The following is a 12,013-nucleotide window of genomic DNA, read 5'->3' as shown; positions in this document are numbered from 1 at the left end:
CGCACCAGAATGAACTCTGACACAAAATACACGCATATAAATAAACCACAAAATACTGCAACCGATATTACAATGTATTACTACTAACTTTGATACTAATGTTTCTACTCACACTACTACTGATATTACTACTACTACTAATCATAATACTACGTCTACTTTTTCTACTACTACTAAAACTACTAATACTTGTACTACTACTATCAAAACTACAACAACAACAACAACAACAACAATAATATAATAATAATAATAATAATAATAATAATAATAATGTGTTCTAGACCTACATGCTTGAATATTATTGTTTTTTTTTTTTTAAATAACACCTGTCATATATAGAAAATAATGTTAGAAAATACAAAAGATGCATCACAAAAAAGAGAGAAAGAACAAAGTCAAGGAAAAAAGGAAAAAAAAACTAAAGAACTACTTGAACACTAAAGTGAATTAGGTTTAAGTGTCTGCAGATTGAAACAAAAGGCTTCCTTGCCATTTTTTTACATAATTGACCAGATTTTAAGGCATCATCTGGGATTCTTGACTGATAAACATAACAATGGCACTTGAACGACTGAATGCATTCTTGTTCTACATGTGCATAGCTGCATGCATATTAATCTCAAACTCAATTTTCAGTTAGACACTGAACAATACAAGATTTAGCACCCATGATTCTAATGGCGAGGTATGTTTTAATATTACTAATGCTGAATAACAGATTTAAAGTCTTAGGTTGTGCAACTCTATGTTTCACTCTGTGGTTAGCTATCCTAGCTAGAAAAAAAAGAGTGAAGACATCAAAAAATGTAAGTTATTTCAACCAGTTCACAATGCTGAGTCTCTAAAAAGTTTCCAGATAAAAACTGTTACTGTGTTGCAGTAGCTAATCAAAGCTGCGAAGATAAGCTAGCACTACTTATTATGTAGCATTGCTTATTATGTATTAGCTAGGTTAGCTAATTTAGCTTGATTACATCATAAAAACTACATCTACTACTGATCTATCTTAACGGTGGGAAATTTGAAATGCATACATTGTGAATATCACTAGAAGATAAATATTAAAACTAAACCTCTACAATATTTGTTTAAAGTCACTACACCTTGAGTTTCCAGATCTACATTTGTGGTTCCATGGCACCATGTTGCTTAAGCTAATCAAAAATGGGAAGCTGAGCAATTGATTATATTACAGAGGTTAACTGATGTCAGCTTGTTCACACAACAAAAACTACACCTAATCTATTGTAGCAGTGTAACCTTTCACATCCGTATAAAGTGAATACCATTAAAAACAGCATTGCATTCTGAATGTAAGTGCTTTGACAAAAGCTGAGTTGTGTACAGTTTCTTATTAGGTTGATTTTTTTTTGTCAGCATTCCATGTTGCTTTACCAACCTGGCAACAGGTGCTGTAAAAGAATGTCTTTGTGGGCGGAGTATGTATAATCAGTTTCAGCCACTGTTTGGCCTAATGCACTTCCCCCTGAGAGACAATCGGGCCAAAATGTAATATTTAAACATCTGTTGTAAACATAACATTCCTACTTATTTCCTACAAGGATAATACAGAGGCTTCTACAGCAAGATTTTCTGGTTTAAAGACAAGGAAAAACCCCTTCTGATCATGTATGGTGGAAAGAACATTTGCTTTAAAGAGCAAGTTGTTAGAAAACAAATTGAGCAAACCAGACTAGAATGATTGGAAAGGAATTCATTGAAATGATAAACAGTAATGCAATTAACTTATGTGGAAAAAGTAGGTTAACCCCTTTTATTTCAATTCTGTCGAACTGAAATCAGGTGCACCCAATCAATGATTCAAACACTGTTAGAAAATATCTTGCAGGTCTTTTTTAATCCTCAGATAGCTCTTCGTTATTGGAGTGTGCGGTACCATCATGTCTTGATTAAAAGAGCTCTCCAAGGCACACTGTACGTCAGTGGCTACACTAGCATTCAAGATTTCTTCATAGTCATGGAGGGATTCCCAATGGTTGTATTACGTATTTGTTTGCTGGGTTTTGGACTTTGTGGTGAGGGAACATTGATGGATGAAAACACATACACAAGAAACAGGAAAACACAATTCTGTCAAACCGATGAGGCTGAGGGATTCAGAGCTGCAATCCAAAATTGTGCACTGGGGGCTGAATCAGGTCTGGCCCAAAACCATGGAGAGAGCAGCCTATGCACATTAACATTCTCAGCTGAAAAATTCTCATTCTCAAATAAAACCTGTTATATAACAGTAAAAATACATTTTCTCAGTGGTGGTAATTTGTTTTTTGTGAATTTACATTTTATTTCTGTAAATTAACAACAGCAATGTTAAAACACAGTACATGTGTGGTTTATTTACGTGCAGTTAAAAACAGGTTTTGACCATTACATTTTACAGTACTTTGACAGTGAAAACTTCAGCACTTGTAAAACAGGCTAGTTTTATGTATATCTGTACAATAACCTGATTGTAAATATAGTACTTTATACCAAAGTCACAAATGTCTGTTGCCATTAAGTACAGTAATTTATTCAGAAAACATATATGTAAAGAAATATAAGTCTCAATAACTTCCTTTCAGACTCATAGTTTTGAATGTCTTTTCACAGTCATAGAATGGACAGAAAAATCTGTAGATTTTTTTAGATCTGAAGCAAGAGTGAGGCTTGTTAATATTACTAGTGCTGAACAACAGACTTAAAATGTTAAGTTGTAAAACTTTTTGTTTCACTTTGTGGTTAGTTATTCTAGCGAAATAAGTTAGTGAGGACATCTTAACTCGTATTCATACTCATACTCAAATGCACCAGTATCAACATACGACACAACCTGATACCATATGACGTAAGCCTAGTTTACACTGCCATGCTAATGAACAAATGACTCAAGCTGGCAGTCAACAAAGTTTTGCTCTCGTGTTGATGTTGCTGTGGCAGTCGGAGACCAAGTCCATGGTCATTTAAAAAATTTGGCCTTGGCAAATTCGCACCAGACATACACTGTGTACTTTTAGTGCATTTTAAAACACACACAAACACAAACATAACCATTTCTCCAGTATGAGTGGAGACATGTAGGCTAACAAATCACAGGCGAAAAAGTTGACATTTGCTCCCAAAATTCATCTATGTTGGCTACTCTGTTTAAGAATAGAATTGTAAGGTATAAATGTTAATACGGTGATATTTTTACATTGTCTTTGTAAAATATTATATATTATATTATTATAATATATAACATTTATATTTATATATTTTTACAGTGTATCTAAAAGCTACATACAGTTGTGGCTTTAGCATAAAATGCAACATTTATATTGCGCAGAGACTTGTTGGGAGTGTTACTTGTGTATTGAGCTGTCCACTGTGTTGCTATGATATACATATAACTAGCATGTTTGACAAATGCTGATCAGCTCTAGATATAGTTTTAAATAACCAGCTAGCTACTTACCAGCAGTACGTAATATGCTAGTATTGTTGTTTATAGCGTATAGGGAGGCATGTGAAAATATCTCATACCTCATAAAATATACAAAAAGACAGCCTTCATTCATAAACATTTTATTTATTTCCATGTGTTCTCCCCAGGAATTTTATTAGATATATGAAAAGTATTTACAGATGTACATACAAGATAATATGTGCCTTCTCGTTCACAGCAGCAAAAACACTTTAAATGACAAGTCCAACACACATAAAAAAACTACATCAATACTGATCATAGGTCATGCATGACAGTTAAGAATTTGTACAAAATAAATTATTCAATATATTTGCAATATAAATGTACATAAACCTCTTGCAGCGTGAAGGTGTGTGTACACTACTCATGTGGTGTGGTGTTCAAATCTATCAATATCATAGCTGTCACAGGAAGGATCTTGTGTCAGAACTGTATGTTTTTACATATTATATGGCACAGATTTTCAGATTAAAACACTGTGTCTGGTGTAATATTTCTACTTTCTAAAAACACAGGGTAGTCTATTGTATTTCCATGAGTGAAACAACTGTTTATAAAAAGGCTTGTTGCCACAAATGCCATTGGTCCTCTCAATTTTTTCAGAATTTTCATCAGAATAGTGGTATCATGTCTTCGTACATGTATCAGGTCCTCTCTGAATGTTTTTATTTTAAGGTCATCATTTGGTATTAAAGTCTACAGGCCAAAATGTACAGTACTGTGCAAAAAAAGTTAGAGAGCACCATTTATTTATTTCATTTTCAGTCAAAATGACACTCAAAATGTTATCCAGTGGGTTTTTTTAGATAAGAAGAAAGAGTGAAGCTTGGTATTATTTTTTGATAACTGTAACAACTTTAAGTAATGTTTGGTGACAGTTTCGGTGGTCTACCAGATCTTGCATGGTTGTTAAAAGTCCCATTTACTTCAGTTTCAACGTTTTTTTTTTTACTTTGGCCACTTGCAATTTCTTTGTGCAAGAGGATTATCTTCCATAATTTTCTTCAGAAATATCTCATGAAAAATTATGAACTTGTACTTAACAGCCATTTTTGACTGGAAATTAAATAAATGAAAAGTGGTCCCTGACTTTGGCATAGTACTGTGTTTTAGAAGGGCCTCTCTTTCAAACCATCTTCCCCTTCCTCTTAGGAAATACTTCCATCTTTTGTTGTGAAATCCCTGATAATGGGTTTAAACACTTAACAGATTAGCAACAGATGTTTACGTCAGTTCTAAGATGATGACGAAATCAGCAGTGCACTCATTTCATTCATATTGCTGTTTCCTTTTAAGTAGAAAGCTTCTATCTAGGAAAAATGCACTATTCTATACTCACCAGACATGCAAATCTCCTCATTTAAACTTTTTAAAATCATACATACACTGGCTCACTTTAACCTCAAGAAGAATATTTCTTTCTAATGTACCCCAGGTTTGTGTGGATGTTTCCAACGGTTACTGTTTACATCATTTCTTCATTACAGTTGAGACACTAGTCTCATACAAATCACCAAAAACCATATCAATAAAATCATCCCCCTTTGAAAAATACCACTTGCTTTTTGTTCTTGAGTACAGATTGTTTGTTCATGCTCTTCCCCCTATTGTTTAAGAACATATGCCAAGCATTTAGGCAGTTTTCGCTACCAGGCACGTTGATTAATGTTGGCGGCATTATGTGGGTTTTCAGCGACCGGCAGAGGTTTGTTGAACAGCAGTGCTTTTGTTAAAGGGATACTCGAAATGGCATTGAGGGCTGGTCATGATTATTCTGCGACAACGTTACTGTAAAACTGCAGCGGCCCAGGAAAAGGAAGATCCACAGATGGTATAAGGCTGTGGATTATTCTGCAGTGATGTTTCTTACTTTTGGAATTAGCTTATTTTCAGTGTAAACACAGTTCTTTTCTGCTGGTCTGGACGTTGTTTTGAGACTAAAAGAAAATTCACCTTAAGCTATTCTCATCAAATTCAACTGGAAGAGACCATCATCATCACTGGGCTTTACATCCAGACCTTCTATTTGCTGACTTAGTTTTCTTATCATACAGAGCACATACAGCTCTTTCAAAGGTACTATTGCAAGGTTGGACAAGCTTGTTACTGAAAACCCAACTGGATCTGATGAAAATTTTAATTTATAAATATTAAAACTAGACTTCTACAATGTTTGTTTAGATTCACCATTCATTGAGTTTCCAGATCTTTATTTCATGCTACTGAGTTGTACCATATTGTTGTAGCTAATTAAAACTGGGAAGGTGAGCTATTGCTAACGTTACAATGGTTAGCTGACAATAGCTTGGTCACATGACAAAAAAACTACACCTGATCTATCCTATCAGTGTAACCTTGCACATGCATATAAAGTGAATACCATTATAAAATAGCAGCATTGCACTCTGCATGTAGTGCTTTGACCAAAGTTGAGTTGTATAGTTTCTTATTAGGTTGAAAGGGATTTTCTGTAAGGCATGTCCAACCCACCAACAACTGCTATGAAAGAGTGCATTTGTGGGCGGAGCATGGATACACAGTTGCGGCCTAATATACTTCCACTCTTTTAAACAGTCAGTCCGACCAAAATGAGAAACATGCCTGCTCATCTCCTACAGTACACTATTAGAAGTAAAGGTTCTGTGCAGGCACATTTTTGTTCATCAAGGTATAAATAATGTAAATGTTCCCTCAAAGGTACAACTCCAAGGTCCAATTGTGTACCTTAAATACGTTTTTCCAGGTGAAAAGTACATATTTGTACCTTTTCATAACCTAAGGTTTTAAAACAGAACAATAGAATAAAAAGTCTGGAGACGAGACGGGGTGTGTGGAGTCAATACAACTTAGAAAATATAATTTCAATGGATTATGGTACAATTATGTTCCCTGACGAAAGGTACTGAGATGTACCCTCGAGGGTACCACCCCAGTGACAAGAGGGGTACTGCCCCAGTGATAGTTTCATACCTTTATTTCTGAGAGTGTGGGTTCTTCATTTTCTGGACTAGGAAAACCCCTTTTGATGATGTTTCTTGAAGGTAGAAGAACCGTTGAGAAAACTACAAGCACTTTGGAGTGGATAATTCAGACTAGGTTGTTTAAAACGTGTTTTTTTCCCACTGGCTGGCTAACGTAGAAGGAAGCCACATAGCTGTATTTAGTAGCCTTTATATCAGTGGCTATTTTGGCAGTCAGGATTTCTTTTTGCTGCATGATGCACTCAACCGGTGCGAAAGGCTACATTCATTGTTAATATGGGAGCGTGTGCAGTGCAGTTCCTGCTTTTATTGTGAAATGGGACAAAAAATATGTTAAATGCTATTTTTGGCCAGAATGCCTGTTTACCATTCTGAAACTGAAAACATACAAAATATCTCTACCCGCAACTATCAGCTTTGGATTCTGTGCTCTGCCTCAGCTAAATTATTATGTGATGTTTATACAGTGACTGTCCCTATATTTACAAATTCACACATATTTCCCTGTGTGTCATAGCTTATATTTGCTCTCCTAGCTTTATCCTTTGTTTGTGCTATTGTTGCTAGCATCAGTTCTGTGCCTTGTGTCAGTTATTATCATTTTCTTCCCTCTTTTTCAATCATCTTCAGTGTTGGTAAAGCCATTGTGTGTCCCTCCACACCAACAAGATGTAAAATTATGAAAGAAAAACTGGTAGACATTTCTTTTAATCTGGAAACAACTCTTATCAGAATGCTGGTTTCTGAAGTAAAAAACTATGAATGCAGCACGCTGCTGGTGTTCAAACATATCATTGCTGTCCACCTCAATTTTTTTCAAATTTTCTAGATCATTTAAGCACAGCAGCCGCCCTTCTACCCCTATTCCAAGTACTTGGAATAACATCTCTTTATATTAACTTACATTACAAGTAAAGAATGCTTTCACTTGCTCTTGTAAAGTTAGTTGTTTGGAGATACTAGTTTTTTTATCTTGTTTTTATTTTTTGGACAGTAACGATATGAAAGAACATCTGCATGTAATTCTTATATCTCAACCCTTCTACATAATCATACAACATGTTTTTGTAACAGTGCCATTTTAAACAAATACACTCAACACTGGCAGTAGAAGCTGTAGGACAGAAAAGTGGGCTGATGAAAGCAATGGGGGAAAGTCCCACTTTTGTCTTTAAGAGGGGCCAAAGCAAAACTTCTGCTCCAGAAGGGCTATTACTTGTTGAGCTGGGTCCATTTCTGTGTATGTATGCGTGTGTGGGTGGTGGTGTGTGGTGTTAGCTCAGAGGCTTCATGGATGCCTCTCAGTTGCATAGTGTATGTGGTGTCTTCTTGCGCAAGTATGTGACACAGCACTAGTAGCATGGCTACTGAAAGCTACTGAATGGGGCCGCTTGGTCTTTTTTCGGTCCATGTCATCACAGGATATCCATGTATTTGTGTTTGGTTTCAGAAGTCTGTAATGCCATCAATCACTCACATGAACACTATACGTCCAAAAATGTCCAGACACCTGGTTGTCCAGTGTTTCTTACAAAGTTAAGGGTATTAATAGGGAGTGTGGGCCCCTCTCTAATCTTCTGAGAAGACTTTTGATTAGATGTTGGAACAGTGCCGCTGGGAATTGGTTTTATTCAGCCACAAGAGTCTGGATCCCAAACCCACTCCAACCTATTTCAAAGGTGTTCAATGGAGCTTCATCCCATCAACTCATCTCAAAGGTGTTCAATGGAGCTTCATCACTACAACACATCCCAAAGGTGGTTCTTCGCCTTTATACAGCTCAATGCCGAAGAGCTTTACCCTCATACCTGAGGTCTGGCATTGCGCATGGTGACCTTAGGCTGCTCCCAAGCATATCTATCATTCTACTGCCTGTGCATTTGTTTGGAGGTTATATGGTTGTGGGTGCACATTTTATCAGCAATGGATGTACCTTAAAGTATCTGAATCCACAAAAGAGAAGGGGCCTGTGGACACTTTTGGACGCATATTTTTGGACATATAGTGAAGCTGCAGCTATGCTCGGCTTCTAGGGCTTATGGACGTCCTCATGCCGTAGGATCTTGTACAGGACCCAGTAGAAAATGTTGAAGAACAGGAAGGCCAGGGGGAAGCCAGCCCGTGATATGGTGTCGATCTTCTTGGCACGGTCGATGAAGATTTTTCTCATTTCCTCTGGACTCTTGCCAGCCAGGGTTGCCGTGCTGGATGGCTGTCCCTGGGGAGTAATGGCTGCGTTGTTTGAAGGCTTGGACATGGCACCATCCTTGCCTGCATTGGCAGTGAAGCTTAGGCGGCTTTCCCTCACATCCTCCTCCTAGCCCAAGAAAAGAGACAGAGAGAGAGAGATGCTTACTGAATGTCCCAACTTAGATTGAACGATGACCCTAACACTGTGTTTTGGTGAGAAATGCAATGAATGCTAGCTGACTGCTCTGGTCTTACCCTTCAATGTCTCTCAAAGTGATGAAAAAAACTATTTTAAACAGTTTGCCCCCTTACTCCAAATGTAGTCAACCAGCTGAGGCATGTTTGCTATCAGACAGTTGCTTTTTTAGTTTGTACTGGAGGTGCGAGGCTAAAGTAGTTAACAAGTAATGGAAATTCATGCCCCAACAATTAGCATCGTGCAAATGATATGCCTGAATTTGTTGCAAATTTGCCACAAACAACATCATATGGTTAAGTTGTCTCAAATAGACTTTCTTATGTGGTTTCTGACCTTGCATAACATACTGTTACCTATAAACATGGTCAAAAGTACAGGCAAAGTTTAAGCTCCAAGATAACTGCTACTAGTGATTTAACTATTCATTATACTTTTACCCATTTTTAAAGATAAGTGTATGCAGTAAGGAGTTAGAAATCACACTTTAACCACAACAAATTTGTATTATTTTTGGTTCATTAGATTTATTAGTCCCAATACTTGTTCTCACCTAAAATGTAGGGAATAGTAAAAACTTCTATTGGTCATTATTACCATAAAAGAACAAACAAACCTGTAAAGATCCAAAGGCAGGGCACTGTACATGTCAAATCAAACTTTATAGTACGTTATAGCTTCCCTCACTTAAATGGTGCAGTAAGAATGCACTTCCCTTTGTGAAAAGATGTCATGTCACATTAGTCTCCTCATCTTTCTTTCATTCTTTCATGTCCAAAACTCTGTTTTCTTTGTGCCTTTTGACCTCTGACTGCAGTGGGTCACCTCACCTTAGCTTTCTACTTGCTCTCTATCACCCTTCAACTCCCTACTCTCTCTGCACTTTCCACTGCCAGCTCTTCACACAGCCTTTTCTCTACAAAATGTCAAAACTCCACTGGGGGGAAAAAACACTGAGACTCTACCAAGTGGAAAACCGTCAAATGCAATTCATCTTAAAGGAAGGAAGTGGTCCTTTTCACCAAGGCAGAAGCAAAGAGATACAGTTAAAGTGATGTTTGGTTGGGGCAGGGGGTTCAAGGCAGGAAAAAAACTTGTGTATGGAAGTGATTTGGGTACAACATAAAAGGGAAAAACATCAAAACACAAACATAAGCTTACTTTTTCCATTACAAGCTGCTCGCAATAAGTTTTATTTACTGGCATAAGAAGAGAGAGAAATGGAGTTTTATGCAATTTTTCTCAACACACACATGGTAAATAGGCTTTAATACATTACATAGGCATTACTGAAAAAAAGTAAGTAAAAAATATGATGATGCGCTATAATATAGGACACTTTGTCCTTGGGCCTAAGCCTGGGAGTCTAAGCCTTTGTGCGAATGAAAATGTTACAAAATGTATTTTGTCCTGCGATATTATAATACAGAATGAACCCTAACATATCCTTGCATCTATGTGTAAATTTCCACTTCTGAGTCAATTGTTACAGGCATTTAAATGTGAGGTCAGCATTTGTGTGTATGTGGTTAATTTTTTATCTGGTTTTTCTCTCTGGTCATGATGGCTACAATGGTTTAGGCTAGTTTGTGGTTGTCAGCCTCACTGTAGTGATGTCTACAGTGTCTATGCCACCAGAACCAGCCTAAATTGAAATTCTGCCTATGTTGCTGAGACTTTGTGAAGTCTAACCTCACTATGTGCAAGTGAACTGAAAAAGCAGCCAAAGGCTGTGGAGGAAGTGTATACTTGCACGGGTGGTAGTTTTGGTTTCAGAAGTGGGGGAAAGGAGCTGTTTCACTATTTATCTGGTAATGCATAGTAAGCAAACTGTCATGCTATTGAAGTTAGTCCTGACAGAATGGACTATCCTCTTGTCAAATGACTTGCATCTCCTTTTTTCTTTGTCCACTTGATAAATTTCTTTAACACTTATTTGAATCTTCAGCATAATAGCATTCAGATTTGGGTTGTTAGGAAACACGGGTGTTGCTTAATAATATTCAAAGAAGATAAGTGTGTTTTACTATGACTACAGAAAAAGAAAAGCAGGCAAATTACAAATACAATATAAAATTAGGATGATTACTAGTAAGATTACATTGAATCTACTCTTGCAAACCAAACCCCAATTTTTCAGACTGTCAAAATGCGACATTTTATTCACCTCCTGTTCAATTTTCTGTAAACCTGAACACGCTTGAGCTGTAAGCAAAAAACACTTAAAATTTCAGCTCCCGAGCAAGAGGTTAAAATTCATGCTGCTTTCATCTTTCTAGAGTGGAAAGTAGCCTATCCAGTGTTGCCTTTTGCCTTTTTCATAAAAAGCAAGAAATATATTTGTTACTTGAAGACTTTCTGCCATGTTGTTAGATTTTTTCATACACATACGAGAAAATAATACTAATAAAAAAAAAATATATCATTTACCCTGGGAACACTGGACAAAATAGTATAATTATACAAACTATAAATACTAAAAATTATTTGTTTTTATACATTAAATAATTTTTTATATAATAAGTTGATTTGTAATCGAATATATTTATTAATAAGGACACAATGAAATTTGACATACAAAATGTACCACAAATTTTGCACACATTATTTTTTTTCCCAGTATGTTAAACTCAGCAAATAAACTGTAAGTGTGCAATAAAATGCACAGAAGTATGTTCTCTATAGAGGATGTGTTAACTTATTGTTACTTATTGCCACTCAACAAAACATGTCATTTGACCAGGGGTGTGCACACTTTTGCATACAACTGTACATGACACATACATATTTTATTTTATAAAACAGTGCAGTTTTCCCAATTGTCTTGTTTAAACGCGTATTTAAATTTATTAGAATTTTTTTCATTAAATGACTTAAAAGACAAAAGTTATCAGAGTATATTACTTCAATGTACTAATCCTTGGGATTAGGTTAGATATTACATTAAACAGGTAATCAGTGCATAACTATCCAAACCATGATAGCATTCAGCCCAGTAATGGTCTGTCTTTGAACTAGTTATTCCAAGCCTAACCATGGAAATGGGTGTAGAGTAACTGATTCATATATTTGTGATGTAGTTCTACATCAGTGAATATTTTTATATTATGACAGTAGATCTACTCTATTTAACATTTTTTCAAACATCTGCCAACTTTGAAATGAGGGACAAAA

At 36.2% G+C, this 12,013-nt stretch overlaps 1 protein-coding gene across 1 annotated transcript in view; it reads right to left on the bottom strand.

The window, feature by feature from the left end:
* Positions 1-8,482: 8,482 nt before the first annotated feature.
* Positions 8,483-12,013, bottom strand: part of glra3 (glycine receptor, alpha 3) — a gene marked incomplete at its 5' end in the record, with an annotated part of 63,376 nt that continues 59,845 nt past the window's right edge. The window contains one exon of the mRNA XM_036573498.1: positions 8,483-8,770. Within this exon, the coding sequence (XP_036429391.1) occupies positions 8,483-8,770 (288 nt within the window). The remainder of the gene's footprint in view (positions 8,771-12,013) is intronic.

Source organism: Colossoma macropomum, unplaced genomic scaffold, assembly GCF_904425465.1.
Source record: "Colossoma macropomum unplaced genomic scaffold, Colossoma_macropomum, whole genome shotgun sequence".
NCBI classification, from domain to species: Eukaryota; Metazoa; Chordata; class Actinopteri; order Characiformes; family Serrasalmidae; genus Colossoma; species Colossoma macropomum.
Note: the sequence above shows the minus strand (reverse complement) of the source record. Positions and strands in the feature narration are given on the sequence as shown.